Source organism: Carcharodon carcharias, chromosome 4, assembly GCF_017639515.1.
Source record: "Carcharodon carcharias isolate sCarCar2 chromosome 4, sCarCar2.pri, whole genome shotgun sequence".
In the NCBI taxonomy this organism is placed as follows: Eukaryota; Metazoa; Chordata; class Chondrichthyes; order Lamniformes; family Lamnidae; genus Carcharodon; species Carcharodon carcharias.
This window is the reverse complement of record NC_054470.1, coordinates 114,960,448-114,981,893: the sequence shown is the minus strand read 5'-3', so window position 1 is coordinate 114,981,893 and position 21,446 is coordinate 114,960,448. Positions and strand designations below refer to the sequence as shown.

Here is a 21,446-nt window from a genome sequence, read left to right as displayed (position 1 = left end):
CATCTTTCATGACCTCAGGATATCCCAAAATGCTGAGCAGCTAATGAAGTATTTCTTCTGATGTGTAATCACTGTTGGAATGTAGGATGCACAGGAGCCAATTTGTGCACAATAGTTCCCAAAAACAACAAAGCAATAATGACTGGACAATCTGTGTCAGTAGTGTTGGTGAGGGATAAATATTGGCTAGAACTGCTGGGGGTGAATGGCCTCCACATGTTTCCATGTTCCTGTGGCACTACTTGTCATGAAGACCTGCAGTGTCCCAGTTCTAATCATTCCATACCGTAAACATCTGACTTTCTGGCCTGATTTTACATTGTTCAAACATCACTGCAACCCAACTCTAAACCCATGTTCACCCATTTTGTAGATGCTCAAGTTTCTAGGCTAAAAGTTATTAACAAAAGTATACTGATGTTAGCAAGCATATACATCCAAGTAATTGTTGCTAGCAGACATTAGCGGGTGTAACCTGGCATTGATTGGTGTGCTGGCATCTAATGCAGGAAATTATCCCACAAATCAGGTACAGGGAACAGAACAAACATTTGTTCCAGTTACCACATATAAGCAGCATTGTCTATTAGAAGGTGCTGGAGACACAGGTGAGGTTACAAAACACTGCTTTAGCCACAAGCACTAAGTTTAGTAGAAAACAGCTCACACACAGTACAGGTAAAGTACTTCACACATATGTACTTATTGAGCAAACAACTACCTGTATTCAGTGACCAAATCAGTCTAGCGCTCACAGTGTTCAAAAAAACATGGCATTTTAAGCAAGAATCAGTCAAAAAGGTAAATGTTCCCATGTACACACCATACAAATTGGAGGATTGAGATCACATGCTGAATGATAGCATCTCGTCATCAGAAATGCAATTCCACACATTTGGATTCCCAATTCACCACATGTGTTGAGTGGTTCATGCACATTGTCAATAAACAACCTACACATAAACAATACCATGTGGCGCATGATACCCGGAAGTCCAAGGTTTTAATACTAACATATGTCAAATATCATGAAGCTGTTGCTACTGATGCTATCAGCCATCATATGGTGGAGGGCTGAATGGCCTACTCTTGTTCCTATGTCTCAGGTTTGTTTTTCATGATCCTTCTTTTAATGTTCTCATTTTTATTGATTTTGAAGGCAGTGGGAATTGACAGAGACTTAGCAATCAGTCCAGCAACTTACTTTAACAGTTTCCGCAATAAGTTGGTGTATCTCAAATTTGCGAAATGTTGGTTATTCCCCAAATTGCACCAAGTCCTATTCATGCATCACACCCTGTGTTTGCTTACTTATGTTGGTTCCTAGTCCAGCAGGCCCTCTGTTTTAAAATTCTCATCCTTGTTTTCAAATCCCTCCATGGCCTCACCTCTCCTTGTGTCTGTAACGTCTTCCAGCTTCCAATTCTGGCCTCTAGTGAATCCCCGGTTTTAATCACTTGACCATTGGCAGCCGTGGCTTCAGCTGCCTGGAGCCTAAGTTCTGGAATTCCCTCCCTAAGCCTCTCTGACCCTCTGTCTCCTTTTCAGACACTCCTTGAAAACTACCTCTTTGACCAAGTTTTTGGTCACTGTCCGGAATCTACTTATGAGGTTCAGTGTCAAATCTTGTTCAATAATAGCTCATGCCAAGTGTCTTCAGAGCTCTCACTGTGTTAAAGATGCTGCATAAATGCAAGTTATTGTTATTGTTCAAAATCTGAGGAGAATATGAGCATATACCAGTAAATAAAAAACATTCGAGTACACTGTTTAACAGCAACCTCTTTACTTGCTTAAAGGAACGTTTAGGCTCCAGTCCTTAATATTCAAAGTATTCAACACTAAAAATGCAAATGTAAAATTAAAACCAGCACATTTACTCATTTTTGATGCTTGTCTTCCAGTTAAAAGTTTGTTGCAAGAATGAAGTCAACAACTATTTCAAATAAATCTGACAAATACTTTCTAACGTCCATGTAACATTGTCAAAATGGCAATTAGTTTAAAAAAATAGTTGGTGTTTGGAGTGATACAGGCTGTGAGTAAATAGCCAATAATTCCTCACAGTGTAGCCTAATTTTGTAATCTAAGCCATTTGCACTGGCTCCTCTTTATATTCCAGACTGGGATGTTGGTTTAATAAGAGAGTAATCCATTGCTTTCACCAAACATTCACGAGCAATGTTGATAATGTCTTGGTTTTTTACATTATTTTCCAGTTTTCCAATCACAGTCAGGACTTCCAGCAATTCACTCTCAATGAGCTTTTTGGCAATTTCCACGTCCGCCTCCATCAAGTTAAAAGCAATGACCAGGCCTCGGTGTTGAACTTCCATGTTGTCATGGATACAGAGTCGCTGAAGAATTTCCAGCCACTGAGCAGTCTGTGAACAAAGACAGAGATTAAAATCCAATCAAATTTCCTTCAAAAATCCCACTCCAATCTGTTAACGGCAACTGCTGTGAGATACCACAGTGACGGGAACAATGGGAGAATCTGGGAGAAACAAAATGGAGTCATGGCCATATAAGGGCAATAGAGTTTCCAGTGCCACTGATTGACTGAAGAGTGGATTACGTCATTAGTGATGTGAATGTTAGAGACATGGTGGAGAGAGGTAAGGCCATGGAGGGATTTGAAAACAAGGATGAGAATTTTAAATTTGTTCATTGCCGGGTGCCAATATAGGTCAACACAGGGGTGATGGGGAATACAACCTGGTGCGAGTAATGATATGGGCAGCAGATTTTTGGATGAACTCAAATTGATGGAAATTAGAGGATCATTGGAATAGTGGTCTTGGTAATAGAGGCATAAGCAAGGGTTTCAGCAGCAGATGAACTGAGGTAGGGGTGGAATTGGGTGATGTTATGAAGGTGGAAATAGGCGATCCTAGTGATGCTGCAGATATGTGCTCTGAAGCTCATCTCCGGATCAAACATGACACCAAGATTATGAACAGTCTAGTTCAACCTCAACAGCTGACAGTGAGAAGAGAATAGGGATCAGGGTTTGCAGTGGGGACCAAAGACAATGGCTTCAGTCTTCCCTATATTTAATTGGAGAAAATTTGGAGACAGTGAGAGCCAGGGGCGGGAGTGGTCAAGGGAGGTGGTGATGAGGTAAAGTTGTGTAATCAGCATTCATTTGCTACAAGTAAATCATGTTTTGGTGAGACAACACCTGGAGCACTGTGCACAGTTTTGGACTCCACATCCAAGGATAGATATATTTGCCTTGCAAGCCGTACAGCAAATATTCTTCAGATTGGCTCCTGGATTGAGGGGTTTGTCCTTGGGTGAGAGGCTGAGTAAATTGGGCCTATACTCTCTGGAGTTTTGAAGAATGAGGGGCGATCTCATTGAAATATGCAATATTCTGCAGGGGTTTGAAAGGGTGGACGGTAGGAGATTGTTTCCACTGGTCAGGGAATCTTGAACACGGGGGCACAGTCTCAGGATAAAGGTGTCAATCATTTAGGACTGAGATGAGGAGAAATTTCTTCATTCAAAGGGTTGTGAATCTTTGGAATTATCTACCCCAGAGGGTTGTGGATGCTCTATTTAGGGGAGATGGTGAAGAGTGGCACTGTCACTAAACTAGTAATCAAGAAACCCAAGCTAATGCTCTGGAGACATGGGTTCAAATCCCAACAGGGCAGCTGTTGGAATTGATTTTTTTTAAATTCTGGAATTATAAAGCTAGTCTCAGTAATGGTCACCATGAAACTTCACTGATTGTTGTAAAAACCCATCTGGTTCACTAATGTCCTTTAGGGAAGGATATCTACCATCCTTACCTGGTCTGGCCTACATGTGACTCCAGACCCACAGCAATGTGGTTGACTCTTAACTGGCCTAGCAAGCCACTCAGTTCAAGGGCAATTAGGGATGGGCAACAAATGCTGGCCTGACCAGTATACCCACATACCATGAAAGAATAAAGAAAAAAATTAAGGCTGGGATCATTAAATTTTTCATCTTACAGGGAATTAAGGAATATGGGGAGTGGGCAGGAAAGTGGAGTCCAGATAGAAGACCAGCCAAAAACATACCGAATGGCCGAGCAGATGCGAAGGCCAAATGATCTACTCATGCCCCTATTTCTTTTGTTCTTAATTCTTATGTAGACGTGGAAAGTAATGTTGTGTTTTCGGATGATGTCGCCAAGGGGCACATGTAGATGAGAGAAAGGAAGGGGTTAGAGTAGTTCTGTGCAAAACTTCAGAGATAATGGTGAGTGAATGAGAAGAGAAGCTATTGAAGATGATTCCTTGGCTATGTTTGGTTAAGAAGGAACCAGGCAAGAGCCATCGCACCCGGCTGGACGATATTGGAAAGGTATTAGACGGGGATGATGTAGCTTGAGTGTCAAAGGATACAGATAAGTCAAGGATGAAGAGCAATAGTTTACCAAGGGCACATGAGTTTAGTGCCTTTTACTGATGGCACATTTAATGACATTATCATATGCAGAAGTACTGACCGGCTTGCATTTCTATAGCACCTTTCAGGATGTCCCAAAGTTCTTTCTAGCGAATATGGTACTTTTGAAATGTAGTCCCTGTTGTAATGTAGCAAATGAGGAAGTCAATTTGTGCACAGTAAGATCCCAGGCAGTTTATTTTAGTTATGCTGATCGAGGATTAAATATCAGCCAGGACATGCTACCTATTCCTCTTTGAATAGCGACTGTGGGATCTTTTACATCCACCTGAGAGGGAAGATGAGATCTTCTCAGTGTTAGTCACATTTCCCTACATTACAACAACACCTACACATCAGAAGTTCTTCACTGGTTGTAAAGCATATATGCCGTCCTGTGAAAGATGCTATATAAATGCCAGCTCTTTCTTTTGTTCAGAATTACAGCATTGAGCTGGTCTTGCAGCTGTCAATTGGTGGCACTCACCACTCTTGTCATCTTGTGGCAGAGCTCCTTCCGGCTCGCGGTAAGCATGGCAACAGCTCCTGCAGCTGCCCGCTGGACCTTTACGTCATCTTCACCACAGAGCAGCACCAGCAGCTTCAATCGGTCATTTCCTTCAGCCACAAAGCGTTCTTGAACCTTAGCAAAAATAAGAGGACTTCAGGGCTCTAACAACTGAAGTACTTGACTCAACCGTAACCTTGTTTGACACTATCGACAATATTCATCACTTCGATAACACAGTAGGACAGACCTTCCTGAAATGGTAATGATGTGTTAATGATGCACCCTGTTATTAATGAGCAAATTGCCAATGCAGTGAGTTCAGGGGATGGAGATACACTGAGTTGTAAATCTCCAGAACTTGCTGCTTGATTTACTCCAATCCTCCAATGGCTTCACACAAACTGAATGTCACCCTTAGCCTCCCTGTTATTTTTAAGCATTTGCTGGTGCAAATTCACAGTCATTCCTCTTGTTTGCTTCTGAATCCTTTAATCTCATTGGTTAAGGAGAGAGGTTGTTAGTGTTGTCATTTTGTGAGGTCCGAGATGTCCTGTTGCCCTCAGTGTGTCGTTATCAGCTCACACTCTCAGCAAGTTACGGTGCAAAAAAGTTCATGCTCAAGAGTGTGGAAAATGCTGTAACCAATAGGGCAGGCAGTGTGATATCTCGTTGCAACAAGATCAGGCCCAATGTTGGAGCATTGATTGTGGCTCAAGTTAATTTGAATCCCTATATTGATGACTTTCTGTTGGACAGAAGGATTTTATCTCCTTCCCATTAAAGTTATATTTCTAAAGCTGTTCACAGTTGATGAAGAAAATAAGCCATTTCCCCAAAATGTTTAATAAAGGTTGTATTGACTCTTTCTGTGTTGGATTTTCACTTACTTCCTTGCAGACGACCATATTGCACATACACTCAGTGGCTGCTTGTCGAATTTGGTCATGTTCCTCAAACATGTAACATTCAATCTCAGGCAACGCCTTCTCCTTGATTATTTTTTGCCTAAAAACAGGAAGACTTGCATTTATATTGCACTCCACAATTGTAGGACATCCCAAAGCACTTTACATCCAATGAAGTACTTCTGAAGTGTAATCACTGTTGTAGTGTAGGGAACAAAGAAGCCAATTTGCACACAGCAAGCTCTGAAGAAGAGTCACACGGACTCAAAACATTAACTCTGTTTCTCTCTCCACAGATGTTGCCAGACCTGCTGAGTTTTTCCAACATTTTCTGTTTTTATTGCACACAGCATGCTCCCACAAGCAGCAATGAGGGAAATGACTAAATAATCTGTTTTTTTAATGATGTTGACTGAATGATAGCCAGGGCACCAGCAATAACTCCCCTGCTCTTCAAAATAGTGCCATCAGATCTATTATGCTCAATTGAGAACACAGACAAGTCCTCAGTTTAATGCTCACCTGAAAGACAGTAAATATGAGGGTAAACTAGCCAGTAATATAAAAGGAGATTGCAAGAGTTTTTTTTTAGATATATAAAGTGTAAGAGAAAGGCAAAAGTGGAGATTGGGCTGCTGGAAAATGATGCTGGAGAAGTAGTAGTGGGGAACAAAGAAATGGCGGAGGAACTGAATAGGTACTTTGCGTCAGTCTTCACAGTGGAAGACATGAGTGACACCCCCAAAGTTCAAGAGAGTCGGGGGGCAGAGGTGAGTATGGTGGCCATTACCAAGGAGAAGGTGCTAGGAAAACTGAAAGGTCTGAACGTGGATAAATCACCTGGACCAGATGGATTACAACCCAGAGTTCTAAAGAAGATAGCTGAAGAGATAGTAGAGGCGTTAGTGGTGATCTTTCAGGAATCACTGGAGTCAGGGAGGGTCCCACAGGACTGGAAAATCGCTAATTTAACCTCCCGGTTTAAGAAGGGAGTGAGGCAAAAGATGGGAAATTACAGGCCGATTAGCCTGACCTCGGTCGTTGGTAAGATTTTAGAGTCCATTATTAAGGATGAGATTTCAGAATACTTGGAAGTTCATAGTAAAATTGGGCAAAGTCAGCATGGTTTCATCAAGTGGAGGTCATGCCTGACAAATCTGTTAGAATTCTTTGAGGAGGTAACGAGTAGGTTAGACAAAGGAAAGCCAATGGATGTTATCTACTTGGACTTCCAGAGGCCTTTGACAAGGTGCCGCACAGGAGGCTGCTCAGTAAGATAAGAGCCCATGGTGTTAGAGGCAAGGTATTAGCATGGATAGAAGATTGGCTGTCTGGCAGGAGGCAAAGAGTGGGGATAAGGGGTCCTTCTCAGGATGGCGGCCGGTGACTAGTGGAGTTCTGCAGGGGTCAGTGTTGGAACCACAACTTTTCACTTTATACATTAATGATCTAGATGAAGGAACTGAGGTAATCCTGGCTAAGTTTGCAGATGATACAAAGATAGGTGGAGGGACAGGTAGTATTGAGGAGGTGGGGAGGCTGCAGAAGGATTTGGACAGGTTAGGAGAATGGGCAAAGAAGTGGCAGATGGAATACAACTTGGGGAAGCGTGAGGTCATGCACTTTCGTAGGAAGAATAGAAGCATAGACTATTTTCTAAATGGGGAGAGAATTCAAAAATCTGGAGTGCAAAGGGACTTGGGAGTCCTAGTCCAGGATTCTCTTAAGGTTAACTTGCAGGTTGAGTCGGTAGTTAGGAAGGCAAATGCAATGTTGGCATTTATTTCGAGAGGACTAGAATATAAAAGCAGGGATGTGCTGCTGAGGCTTTAGAAGGCTCTGGTCAGACAACAAGTAGAATATTGTGAGCAATTTTGGGCCCCATATGTCAGGAAGGATGTGCTGGCCCTGGAGAGGGTCCAGAGGAGGTTCACGAGAATGATTCCGGGAATGAAAGGCTTAACATATGAGGAACGTTTGAGGACTCTGGGTCTATACTCGATGGAGTTTAGAAGGATGAGGGGCGATCTGATTGAAACTTACAGAATACTGAAAGGCCTGGATAGAGTGGACCTGGGGAAGATGTTTCCATTAGTAGGAAAGACTAGGACCTGAGGGCACAGCCTCAGAGTAAAGGGAAGACCTTTTAGGACAGAGATGAGGGGAAACTTCTTTAGCCAGAGAGTGGTGAATCTATGGAATTCATTGCCACAGAAGGTTGTGGAGGCCAGGCCATTGAGTGTATTTAAGACTGAGATAGATAGGTTCTTGATTGGTAGGGGGATCAAAGGTTACGGGGAGAAGGCGGGAGAATGGGGTTGAGAAACTTATCAGCCAAGATTGAATGGCGGAGCAGACTCGATGGGCTGAATGGCCTAATTTTTGCTCCTATGTCTTATGGTCTCCAATAGCACAGCACTCCCTCAGTACTACACTGGAGTATCAAGTTAGATTTAGTGTTCAAGTCTCCGGTGTGGGACCTGAACCCATAAGCTTCTGACTCAGGGACAAGATTGTTACCAACTGAGCCACAAGTGACACACAAAAATATATCAGAAAATAGGACAATGTTAGTAATTGAACTATAAACAGATGGGGTGTGAGGCCCACTACCTGTACTTAGCCTTTGGAGTCGCCTATAACTCTGGAGTGTCCCCGTGTTTCTCTGCTACAAGAACCTTCCCTTTATCAGATTTGCCATCTTTCCTTGGTCTCTGCTTTTCTGCTGTAACCATTTATACCATCTTGTCTCATATACTTTGTCTCATTACCTCTCACCTTTGCCTTGCACCATCATTCATTTTCTCATTTAATTTCCCCTGCCTTCCACCATATCATGGGCCTTCTCTTTTGCTCTCCTCCCTCTCCTCCCTCCTATGTTACAGTTCCCTCAGAGAGTCTGAGTTGCTGTGGCAACCTGCGCTTTTCCATGCATGTTGTAGTCTGGAGCTATGGATAGTGATGGTAGAGGATCCAACTTTCTTTCCATCATATGGCTGACCAGGAATCTCGCCTTCTCTTACCACCTGCCATTGGAGTGTGTTGGAAGGATTTGCAGGTTGATACTCAACCTGTTTGGCTGCGTTATGAAAGCGCTTTGCTTGGCCATCAAGTCCTGGGGTAGGACTCGAGACCAGAGCTTCTGCCTCAGGGGCAGGGATGCCACAAGGTGTTCATTAATATAAGATAGTGCCTAATAAATCCCATAGGGAATTAAGGAGAAACTTAAGGAGTGGTGAGAATGTAGAAGTCATTGTCACAGGGAGTAATTGAGATGAAAAGCATAGATAGATATAAGGTGAATCTAGATAAACACGTGAGGGGGAAAGTAATAGAAGAGTATGCTGTTAGAGTGAGATGAAGAGGGTGAGAGCTAGGTTTGCAGGGAGCATAAACACCAGTAAATTATGAGCAGAATTTTGCCTTGTCAGGTGGGCTCTGGGGTGGGTGGGGGCAGATGAGAAGCTGACTGCCACCCACAATCAGGGCTGAACCACGATTTCACACTGTCAGGCCGATTGAGGCCTGTCCAGCATGAAACACGAGCTGCAGCGCTCAGCGCTACCTGTGCTGTGGGTGGGAGGGGAGGTGGGGCAAGAGCGTCAGTTCATGCATGTGCTCAAGTACATGCTGGAAAAGGGAGAAGGACAGTTTTCAAAATAAAAAATAAAGCTGTTAAAAACGTTACAACCGTAAGGTTGGACAGGCAGTGAAAACCCGACGAGCTAAAAAAATTCAGCCCTATATGTAACTGGCATTGATCTTCTGGTCAGTTAATGTCTATTGGCCCGGCATAGAACATGTGTGTCATGTGATCCAATAATGCATTGAACCTTTGTGAAATAAGAGGGGAGAAATGGGTAATTTAAATTCTAAATCAAAAGTAGATCAACTGCTTTCAATATTTTAGTTAAAACACTGAAAATGAGGGTTTTCTGAACATTTCTCTGGGGCTGGACTAGATTCATTTTGATGAGAAAGAAATATATGTCACAAATTTCACGTACAAAAATGTTTTGCATATTTTGAAATTAAAAAAAGCATTTAGGCTTTTTTTAAAATTCTTTCATGGGGTGTCGGTGTCACTGGAGGAATTACTGTCGAGGCGTTCAAAATTGTGAAGGGTTTTTGGAAGAGTTGATAAGGAGAAATTGTTATCACTAGTGGGTGTGTCTGTAACCAGAGCACAGGGATTTAAGGTAATTGGCAAATGAGCTAGAGGGGAGATGAGGAGAATCTTTTTTTAAGCAGCGAGTTGTTGTGATCTGGGATGTGCTGCCTGAAAGGGCATTTGAAGAAGATTCAATAATAACTTGCAAAAGTCTAGCACAGGCTTGTTGTGCCGAAGGACGTCCATCTGTGCTGTCAGATTCAACACACAGACACACACACACACACACACACACACACACAGACACACACACACACACGTAAAATTCCAAAACAGCGATTGGCAAAACCTTATTTGCGTAATTTAAGAAACAATAATGAACGTGCCTTAGCTTCTCACTTTTTGCTGAAAGGTTTGTGAGACTCATTAGGGCTTCATAGTTTTGTAGACCATCAAGCTCTGTGTTCAACAAACTGACGAGTGGCCTCACAACTTCATAGATCTGAAAGGAAAGTGCCAAAACATGCATTTTCTAAGACAAATTTTACACAGTTAGATGGTTTTTTTTATATGTTCTAATCACATGGTTATTTTTAAGATGCCTACACACCCCATAATGAATGAAGCAACCTTATGGGGCTCTGCTATTGTGCCGAGTTAATTTATTCAGAATGACTCCAATTCAGAACATTCTCCTTGCTGGGCATTTCAGGCTGGATTTTGCTCCCTGTGTGACTTGACAATGCCAACCTTTCATTACACTTGCACTCACCCATTGACTTTTTATGGGCTTTTGCACTGGGAGTTGCTGTCTGCCCACTATCCAAAAATCTCAGCACCCTTTAGAGGGCGTCTCAAACCTCTGTGAACAGGACAAGCAACATTGTATCTCCACAACCAACCAGACTTTAATGAGCAGCACAGAGTCTAAACCAGGAAGTGAGTTAAAATAGTTAATACAACAGCAAATCAAGTACAGAAAGCAAAATAAAGAGAGAGAAAAAGGATGCAATTTAAAGACAGCGAGACAAAATTAAAAAGTTAAAAAAACACACTTCAAAAAATTTCCAACAATAAAGAAAAGCTGAAGGCATGCTCTCCACACTTGTTAAACGTAATTTTCAGTGCCAGAGAGTTTGTTTAGCCATGGTTAAGATATATCATTCTATTAAAGATTCACTAACACTCGAATCAGCAAGTCCTAACTTCCTGTTGACTTCAGTGAGTATCTATCAATCAAATATAGCAACTTTATGCTGTTCCATGCCTTTCAATGTCGAGTCTCACAATAAGACACCAATGTAACGAAGCTTGTGGAGGAGTAAGGCAACTCAGATGGCAACTTCTGATTTCCATGTTTAATTGCCCATGTGAAACTGCTTAAATGTGCTGTCCGATTTACTTCTTAATAGAATGACAGCCGATAGTCTCACCTTACTTTTACAACTAAATCTGGCCACTGTATGAACATAATTTGCCTGCTACCTGCAATGGCCTTTTTGGAGATAATCTTCATCCACCATTTCTGCACTTGCTGCTCTGTCAAAATGCCCCAGTAATGTTCCAATTAGGAGACAGAGAGAGAGAGATCGTGCTCTGTTCAGTTTTACCTGTCATGGTGCAGCAGCACTTTAATCAGATGTAAACAGCTGCTTCAACTGCCTGAAATGGCAGGAGCGTCCTACGATTCAAGTGACACCTTTGTAAGTGACCCCTATGGTTATGCAAAATGGTCAGCGTCAATCGTCCAGTACATACAGCTGCATGGAATGGGCAGGAATGGTACATGTAGTGGAGGTTGCATTTAGAAAAATGGTTACATGTTGGCCTAGTTTCTCTCCTGAAATCGCCCATATTTCATGGAGTAATGCCTAGCCCCAAGAACCAACAGATGCTCAGGCTACTCTCCAGAATGATACTCTAGGACATTGACCTGAATTCAGCTTATCCTGCATTTATTTTGAGTGTGGAAACTAATCTTCTCAGGGTTGTGCAGCTGATTAAATGTGCCTCAAGGCTTGATAACAAATTCATTCTTTTAATTGTATTAATTACATAGGAGCCCTTCTGTGACAGGGAACCTGAAGAAAGCAGAGGATTAATTTGTTAAAAACTTAGCAACAAGCTGGACCTACTGTGACAAAAGACTTCCAAAGGACTCACCCCAAAGCTGCCTTCTTTCCCAAAGTTTGTTCAGTTTAAAAATGCTTCCACTAAGCCCAAACAGTTTCCAACACTACTGAGTACCAGTGAGACTACTTTTCACAGAATCACACAGTGCAAAAGAGGCCCTTCGGCCCAACGAGTCTGCACCCGGGAGCCTGGCTCTTAATGTGCAAAGAAAAAACTTCAACGTTAACTTAGCTGCACCCTTCTCATTTGGGCTTTCAATGGGTTATGAACAAGATGAGACAAGCTAAGTAAAAGATTTAAAGTAAAATAGAATAGTGCGGATGCTGGAAATCTGAAATAACAACAGAAAATGCTGGAAATGCTCAGCAGACCAGGCAGCATCCGTAGAGAAAGAAACAGAGTTAACGGGCAGAATCATGTGCTCTCGCTGGCGGCCTCGCCACTGTCTGATCGGCTTGTGCTTGAGCGGGACTTCCTGAAAAGAGGCAGCGGGGGTCTCTCACCTGCTCTCCAGCCAGGAGGTGAGGCCCCGGTGCATCAGCAAGATTCCGCCTAGCATTTCAAATCTGGGACCTCTCATCTGAACCAGGAGAAGTTAGAAATGTAGCAGGATTTGAGCAAGAAGCAAAAGGAATGTCTGTGATACAGTGAAAGGCAGGAGAGATTGAATGACAAAAAAGTTAAACGCATATATGGACAAGTGAAATGTCAACAACTTGGTGACCTCACTCGAAATCTTCAGGAGACTTCAGTTGCCCGTTAATTAATTTTAGTTCTCAAAAACATTTTTGAGCTTTTTTTTTAAACACATTAATTAATATAAGGCAGCAGAAGGTAAGAATGAGAAGTGGTAACTCAGTCCATCCCATTCTTTAAGTTAAAACAGAATTACCTGGAAAAACTCAGCAGGTCTGGCAGCATCGGCGGAGAAGAAAAGAGTTGACGTTTCGAGTCCTCATGACCCTTCGACAGAACTTGCGTTCAAGTCCAAGAAAGAGTTGAAATATTTCAACTCTTTCTTGGACTCGAACGCAAGTTCTGTCGAAGGGTCATGAGGACTCGAAACGTCAACTCTTTTCTTCTCCGCCGATGCTGCCAGACCTGCTGAGTTTTTCCAGGTAATTCTGTTTTTGTTTTGGATTTCCAGCATCTGCAGTTTTTTTGTTCTTAACCCATTCTTTAAGTTCAAGCTTACACATTTCCGCATCTCATTCTTACAGAAATTCCCTCTTTAATTTTTCACAATATTACACCATATTCTCTAAACCATCTATAAATAATGATATTACCATTACAAAATGTTATATCATTATTGATAAGGGAAAAAGTAAATTCCAAATAATTGCTGAATATTGCACGCGAGGGTTCTCTCGAAGGGTCACAGGTGAAATATTAAATTCTTTGACCTTGATTTTGCAGTCAGAGGGTGAAGCAAGGGCACTAGTCGCTGACCTCGAAGAAAGTTGCCCACAAAGATTTAGTGATTTCTGTGGCGTGGATCCCGATGCCAGTTTAGCACCCAAAAAAAGAGAAAGACCTGCATTTATATAGCACCTTCCATGACCATTGGACGTCTTAAAGCATTTTACAACTAATGAAGCATTTTAAAGGAAACACTGCAGCCATTTGCACACAGCAAGCTCCCAGAAACAGCAATGTAATAATGACCAGATAATTTGCCATTGTGATTTTGATTGAGGGAGAAAGATTGGCCAGGACACTAGGGAGTTCCATCCCTCATGTTTCGAACCCACCCAGGATTACAGGTATCTCCGGGACATACAACGCTCCTTGGACTGCTGTTCTCGTTGCATCCTGAGATCCACACTCAGTGCCATGTGCCACCATATGAACTCGACCTCTCCCTCCAGCAGCACCGCCACATCCTATTTCTAAGCTGCCCGCGTCCCCAGTTTCATTTTATTCTTCGTCTCATCCGCGCCTCAACAAGAAACTTTGTCTCTTTCATTTAGGTGCTAAGGAACGCAAGCTCCAACAACTCATTGATACCAATGCCCATCCAGGACCCTCCACCCTTGCCTGTCCCTCTGTCCCCAGCCCCGGCCGTGTATTCACCATACCATGACCTTCCCCTCTCCAACGCTGAACGTTCAGTGCTCAGCAAAGGACTTAGTTTCATACACTTGTGCCCTCATCTCAATGAATTTCGGGCTCGGCATGATGCTGAACTCTTCTTCTGCCACCTTCGACTCCGTGCTCACTTCTTTAGGCAGGAGTCCTCTCCCCGTTCAACGGATCCTTTTACCCACCTCCAATATTCTCCCTCCATCTGGACCCCTCCCTCTGGATCCTTACCTTCTCTTGATATTTTCATTGAGAACTGTCGGCGTGACATCAGTCATCTCAATTTCTCTGCTCCTCTCACCCACTCTAACCAGAGAGTTCTCTCTCTGAACTTGCTGCACTCTGTTCTCTCAGGTCCAACCCTGACATTGTCATTAAACCTGCTGACAAGGGTGATGCTGTTGTTGCCTGGCGCACTGACTGCTACCTCGCAGAGGCTGAGCATCAACTCGCAGACACTTCCTTCTACCTCCCCCCCGGACCATGACCCCACCACTGAACATCAAGCCGTTGTTTCCAGGACTGTTACTGACCTCATCTCCTCTGGAGATCTTCCTTCCACAGCTTCCAACCTCATAGTCTCCCAACCTCGGATAGCCCGCTTCTACCTCCTACCCAAAATCCACAAATGGGACTGTCCCAGCAGACCGATCGTGTCAACCTGTTCCTGCCCCACGGAACTCATTTCTTGCTATCTTGACTCCATTCTCTCTCCCCTTGTCCAGTCCCTTCCCACCTACATCCGTGATTCCTCTGACACCCTACATCATTTCAACAATTTCCAGTTCCCTCGCCCCAACCGCTTCCTCTTCACCATGGACGTCCAATCCCTCTACACCTCCATCCCCCACCGGGATGGTCTGATCGCTCTCCATCTCTTCCTCGAACAGAGGCCTGAGCAACCCCCATCCATCGCTTTGGACCTCCGTCTGGCTGAACTTGTTCTCTCACTGAACAATTTCTCCTTAAACTCCTCTCACTTTCTCCAAATAAAAGGTGTGGCTATGGGTACCCGCATGGGTCCCAGTTATGGTTGTCTCTTTATGGGGTATGTGGAACATTCCTTGTTCCGGTCCTACTCCGGCCCCCTCTCACAACTCTTTCTCCGGTACATCAATGATTGCTTTGGTGCTGCTTCATGCTCTCGTCTGGACCTGGAAAAATTTATTAATTTTGCTTCCAATTTCCACCCCTCCATCATTTTCACATGGTCCATCTCTGACACTTTCCTTCCCTTCCTTGACCTCTCTGTCTCAATTTCTGGTGAAAGACTGTCCACCAATATCCATTACAAGCCTACCGACTCCCACAGCTACCTCGACTACAGCTCCTCACATGCCGCTTCCTGTAAGGAGTCCATCCCATTCTCTCAGTTTCTTCACCTCCGTCACATCTGTTCTGATGATGTCACTTTCAAAAACAGTTCCTCTGACATGTCTTCCTTCTTCCTTAACCAAGGTTTTCCACCCTCGGTGGTTTACAGGGCCTTCAACCATGTCCAGCCCATCTCCCGCCCAACCACCCTCACACCTTCCTCTCCCTCCCAGAAACATGATAGGTTCCCCTTGTCCTCACTTATCACCCCACCAGCCTCCGTATTCAAATTATCATCCTCCGTCATTTCCGCCAACTCCAGCATGATGCCACCAGCAAGCACATCTTCCCTTCACCCCCCACCCCCCCTTCTACCCCCCCCCACCACCACCCCCCACCCCCCCAACCCCACCGGCACCCCCCCCCGCCCCCCCCCCCCCACCCACCCCCCGCCCCAGCGGCATTCCACAGGGATCGTTGCCTCCGGGACACCCTGGTCCACTCCTCCATCACCCCCTACACCTCAACCCCCTCCCACGGCATCTTCCCATGCAACCACAGAAGATGCAACACCTGTCCCTTCACTTCCCCTCTCCTCACCATCCAAGGGCCCAAACACTCATTTCAAGTGAAGCAGCATTTCACTTGCACTTCCCTCAACTTAGTCTACTGCATTCTTTGCTCCCAGTGCAGTTTCCTCTTCATTGGAGAGACCAAACGCAGACTGGGTGACTGCTTTGCAGAACACCTTCGGTCTGTCTGCAAGCATTACCCAGACCTCCCTGTCGCTTGCCATTTCAACACTCCACCCTGCTCTCAAGCCCACATGTCCATCCTTGGCTCACTGCATTGTTCCAGTGAAGCTCAACGCAAACTGGAGGAACAGCACCTCATCTTCCGATTAGGCACTTTATAGCCTTCCAGACTGAATATTGAGTTCAACAATTTTAGATCATGAACTCTCTCCTCCAGTTAGAAAAGGTGATTTTTTTTCCTATTGTATTAAAGAAATTTGACATTCCACAAATATAAAATTAGTTTTTCAGGGTCAGTGAGGCTGTTCCGCAGTAATTATGTTAAAAAGCCAGTTACTCCTCTTTCAGCAAGGTGTAACTTTTTCAAATGATTTTTACAGAAAGACGAGCAGCATAAGAATGGAGGTCCTCATCAGTTTAGTGATTTCCAATTGATTGTAGACTGTGGTGACCTCAGCAGCACATCCTGTGGAGAAGCATGGAATCACTGAGAGCAACTTTGGGATTTCAACATTTAACTGCACATGTATGAACTCCAGAAATTCCTGTTAGCTTCCGAACAGTAGCCATGGCAAATACTAACAGCTTCACATCATTACCGCTACAGAATCTGGGTTTTCCTCTCTCAGAGGCAGCCTACCCGGTTGTATATTCCTGGCATGATTTACTCACATTCAAAGCTCATTTCTTCAGAGGAATGAACTGTATTTTGAATTGCGTTAGGACTCTGCTCAACTCAGTACCATGCAATGATCTAACTAACCAATACTGTTTTTGTGAAAATGAGAAAAGCAATCAAGGTTTTATAAAATTCCTTAAGCATGAAGTATTGAGCTACAATGTGCTACCAATCAAATCATTGAGATAATTCCTCTTCATGTATTATTGACTTTATTTTCAATTCAGGCCTTCTGACTGAAAAATGATAAGAAAAACTTATATTTATTCAGTGCCTTTCACGTAGTAAAATGTCTCAGGCACTATAACAATAATATCTATGCTCATCTGATACATAAAATTATAAAGTGAATGAAACTACAGCATGGTTCAAATCTCCACAAGCCTCGCCAATTTGACTGGGCCGGAAATTAACCAGGGTTCCTTTAAAGTAAGTTCTCGCTCAGTTTATCAAGAAATCTGAATCAAGGCTGGTGCATTGATCCCTGACCATCACTCAACATTTACTTCACTCAGTTACTGTAAAAGTATATTTTCACTTACCCTTTCGCCAGGGAAGGCTATTTCTGGGTCAGCGACAGCAGCAATCTTAGCAAGAGCGTGGGACGCCTTAGTTTTACCAATGTCAGTGCCGTGTATGGCAAGAGGCAGTAAAGTCTGCATAAGCGAAAGAACAAAGTGAGAAGAAGCAGCTTGTCGAGAGATGATGAAATCTTAAAAAGTTACAGCACAGGTGGAGGCCAGTCAGCCCATCACACCTATGCTGGCTCTCTGAAGAAGCTATTTTCCTAAACCCTATTTCCAAACCCTTTACACAAAACCTTTGAAATGTTTCTTTTTCATTGATTTCATAATGACAAAATGATATCTTTCACTTTGATTATTATCCCTAGTAATCCTCTAATACGACGTTCATGACCAAAGGCGTCTGTTTAAGCAATTCTAGAGCAGGCTGAGGGAATGCAGAGTATTGCATAGATCCAAGACTTTTTCTCTTTTTTAAACATTTTTTGCATTTCCCTTCCCTGGCATTTTAAGCCCATTGCGCTTTATGCCTCCCATTGTCTCATTTCATCCTGTAGCTAATGGGTTGGGAAATTCTGCTCCATGAATTTCACAAGATAATGGAGATAGCTTTGGATGAAAAGGATTTTCCCTTTTATATTTCAGCAGAACAAAGAAAATTCGATTCAATAATGGCTGGGCAGGAGCTATCCAGACTGCCCAATAATTACTCAACACTGCATTGTGGAGCATAATATACCCCCATGTCTCCCAAAGCAGTCCTTTATTAATTGTGGGGTGAGCTGAAATATCAGACTGTGTGTGCGCACTGATTATTAAAGTTAAGGTGAAAATATGGCATTAACCGTACTTAGCCACGGTGTATTGCATCAAAGATTTAACCACATATATTGTAATTATCAATTATTTCATTTGTAATTAACTATTGATTACTAATTACTTCACCAATTAATTATTAATTGCCACTGATATACATGAACAACCCAATCTGGTTACCCACTCACTATCATGATTGTGAACATGTACAGATATCATTGAAGGTCTTGTGGCACAGGAGGTAGTGTCCCTGCCTCTGCACTAGAAGCTATGAGTTCAAGTCTTACCCCTGGACTTGATTGCCATGGAAGGTATGTTCATGATGTGGCCAAACAGGTTGAATGTCAAGCAGCAAATCCTTCCAACACTCACCAATGACAGGCAGTAAGAGTGGGAGGGATTCCTGGTCAGCCATTTGATGGAAAGAAAGTTGGAGCTTCTACCATCACTAGTCATAGCTCCAGATAATAACATGCATGGAAAAGTGTGTGTTGCCAAAGCAACTTGGAATCTCAATGAACTATAACACACCATCACAACAGCTATCATTGGTGTAACTCCTTTCAATTCTAGTTAGCTGCAATGCAATGCCCAACTTCAAGTATTAACGCCACACGCAAGGATGGTTTCAGAACTGGGGAATTATACTTAGCAGAAAAGATTGAATAAGTTGAGATTCTTTTCTCTCGGAAATAATTACAATATACGTAGTACATGACCTCGTAAAGAAAGGTCTTTAAAATAATTTTTAGATGTAGAGGAGATGTTCCCACTTGAGGAAGAAGCCAAAACGACGGCCATCAATATGAGATAGTCACTAATAAATCCGATCGGGAATTGAGGAGAAATGTCTGAGCGCTGAGAATATGGAGCTCGCTACCGCAGGGAGTGGTTGAAGTGATACTTTTAAGGGGAAGCTGGATAAACACATGAGGGAGAAAGGGATAGAAGGGTAAGCTGATAGGAAGAGATGAAGTAGGTGTAGGAGGAGACTCTTGTGGAACATAAACACCAGCATGGACCAGCTGGGCTGAATGGCCTGTTTCTGTGCTGTTAAATTCAATGTGATTCTATGTAATTACCTTTCCACCACCTTGTGCCACAATCTTACCACGATCTCTAACATCCTCAACCAAAGCAAGGAACACCCTAAAGAATCAAAGAGAAATTAGATTCAGAAACAGCTTAGAAAAGGGTACAAACCCTAAGAGTTCCTTTTTAAGTGAAAATGATATTCAATTATACAACAATATGGTACAATGCTTTAAATGATGCACATTACACAAGATACAGCGTGACAGTTGCATATTGTTGAGATGTTGCCTGTAGCTCAGTAGGTAGTACCCTCACCTTGGAGTCAGAAGGTTATGGGTTCAAGCCCCACTCCAGAGACTTCAGTAGGAAATCCAGGCTGACACTCCCTATGCAGTTGTGATTGAGCCAAACCAAAGCTCTGTCCACCCTCTCAGGTAGGTGTGAATAATCCCAGGGCCACTATTTAGAAGAGGAGCTGGGGAGTTCTCCCTGGTGTCTTGGCTAATGTGTATCCCTCAAGAAAATCATAAAAATGCTTTGGCATGTCCTGAAGTTGTGATAGATGCTAAATAAATGTAAGTCTTTTTCTAAGAGAATGTCCCTGGTAATTGGTAGTTGTACCTGTTTGTAGGCTATGTTGATGAATAGTATTAATGTGCCAGCCTGGCACACCTTGCCTCTAAGCCAAAAGGCCATGTATTGACACCTCACTGCAGTATTTGGACACATATCCTGACTGGTCAATGCAGTATTGAGGGAGTGCTGTATTGTCAGAGGTGCCGTCTTTCAGGACCGACATCAAATTGAGGCCCAAACTGCATGTTCAGGTTTAATTGTGCATCCAATTCCCTTTGAAACTTTGGCCAAACAGAAACATACATCTTACCTAGCCATAAGCTCCTTGGTCTGGTCTGTCAGAATAGCACTATCTGCCTTCAGCATAACAGCAAGGGCTGAGACAACACCAACCTTGATCAAACGTTTGATACGCAGCATCACAAAGTCTTTTTTATCCTGTAAAAACAAGAGAGGCCATCAGTTCACATTTACAATAATCTCACATTTTCATATTTCCTCTCGCTTTCAACCATTATGTGTAAAAAAAATGTGTGTGCATGTTTGTGTGTATGTGTGTGGGTATGGGTGTGTTTACGTGAGCGAGTGTATTTGTGTGCGTGGGTGTGGGTGTATGTGCGCGTGCGTGTTTGTGTGTGTGTGTGTGTGTGGGGGTGTGTGTGTGTGTGTGTGGGGGGGTGTGTTTGGGTGTGTGTTTGTGGGCATGCGTGTTTGTGTGTATATGTGTGTGTGTTTGGGTGTGTGTGCACGTGTGTGTTTGTGTGTGTGTGTGTGTGCATGTTTGTGTGTATGTGTATGGGTGTGGGTGTGTTTATGTGAGCGAGTGTATTTGTGTGAGTGGGTGTGGGTGTGTGCGCGCGCGTGTGTGTTTGTGTGTGTGTGTGTGTTTGTGGGGGGTGTGTGTGTGTGTGTGGGTGTGTGTGTGTTTGGGTGTGTGTTTGTGTGCATGCGTGTTTGTGTGTATATGTGTGTGTGTTTGGGTGTGTGTGCTCGTGCGTGTTTGTGTGTATATGTGTGTGTGTTTGGGTGTGTGTGCGCGTGTGTGTTTGTGTGTGGGTGTGTGTGTGTTTGGCTGTGTGTGTGCACGTGCATGTTTGTGTATATATGTGTGTGTGTTTGTGTGTGGGTGTGTGTGTGCGTGTGCGTGTTTGTGTGTATATGTGTGTATGTGTTTGGGTGTGTGTGTGTGTGTGTTGGGTGTGTGTGTGTGTGTGTGTGTGTGTTTGTGTGTATATGTGTGTGTGTTTGGGTGTGTGTGCACATGTGTGTTTGTGTGTGCGTGTGTGTGTGTGTGCATGTTTGTGTGTATGTGTATGGGTGTGGGTGTGTTTATGTGAGCGAGTGTATTTGTGTGTGTGGGTGTGGGTGTGTGTGCGCGTGCGTGTTTGTGTGTGTGTGTGTGTGTGGGTGTGTGTGTGCGGGTGTGTGTGTGTGTTTGGGTGTGTGTTTGTGTGCATGCGTGTTTGTGTGTATATGTGTGTGTGTTTGGGTGTGTGTGCCCGTGCGTGTTTGTGTGTATATGTGTGTGTGTTTGTGTGTGGGTGTGTGTGTGTTTGGCTGTGTGTGTGCACATGCGT

The 21,446-nt window shown here is 43.4% G+C and overlaps 1 protein-coding gene across 5 annotated transcripts in view; it reads right to left on the bottom strand.

Moving 5' to 3' along the window:
• Positions 1–1,769: 1,769 nt before the first annotated feature.
• The window catches only part of unc45b (unc-45 myosin chaperone B), a 57,949-nt gene continuing 38,272 nt past the window's right edge, over positions 1,770–21,446 (bottom strand). For 3 of the 5 annotated variants that reach the window (XM_041186302.1, XM_041186301.1, XM_041186303.1), the window contains exons 14-20: positions 20,180–20,307; positions 19,341–19,407; positions 17,461–17,574; positions 10,339–10,454; positions 5,824–5,941; positions 4,913–5,068; positions 1,770–2,384 (exon numbers count right to left, since the gene is read on the bottom strand). In XM_041186302.1, coding sequence (XP_041042236.1) covers positions 2,112–2,384; positions 4,913–5,068; positions 5,824–5,941; positions 10,339–10,454; positions 17,461–17,574; positions 19,341–19,407; positions 20,180–20,307 — 972 coding nt within the window. In that variant the 3' untranslated portion in view covers positions 1,770–2,111. Of the gene's footprint in view, positions 2,385–4,912; positions 5,069–5,823; positions 5,942–10,335; positions 10,455–17,460; positions 17,575–19,340; positions 19,408–20,179; positions 20,308–21,446 lie in introns of all 5 variants that reach the window. The other 2 variants (XR_005942827.1, XM_041186304.1) reach the window with 2 other exon arrangements.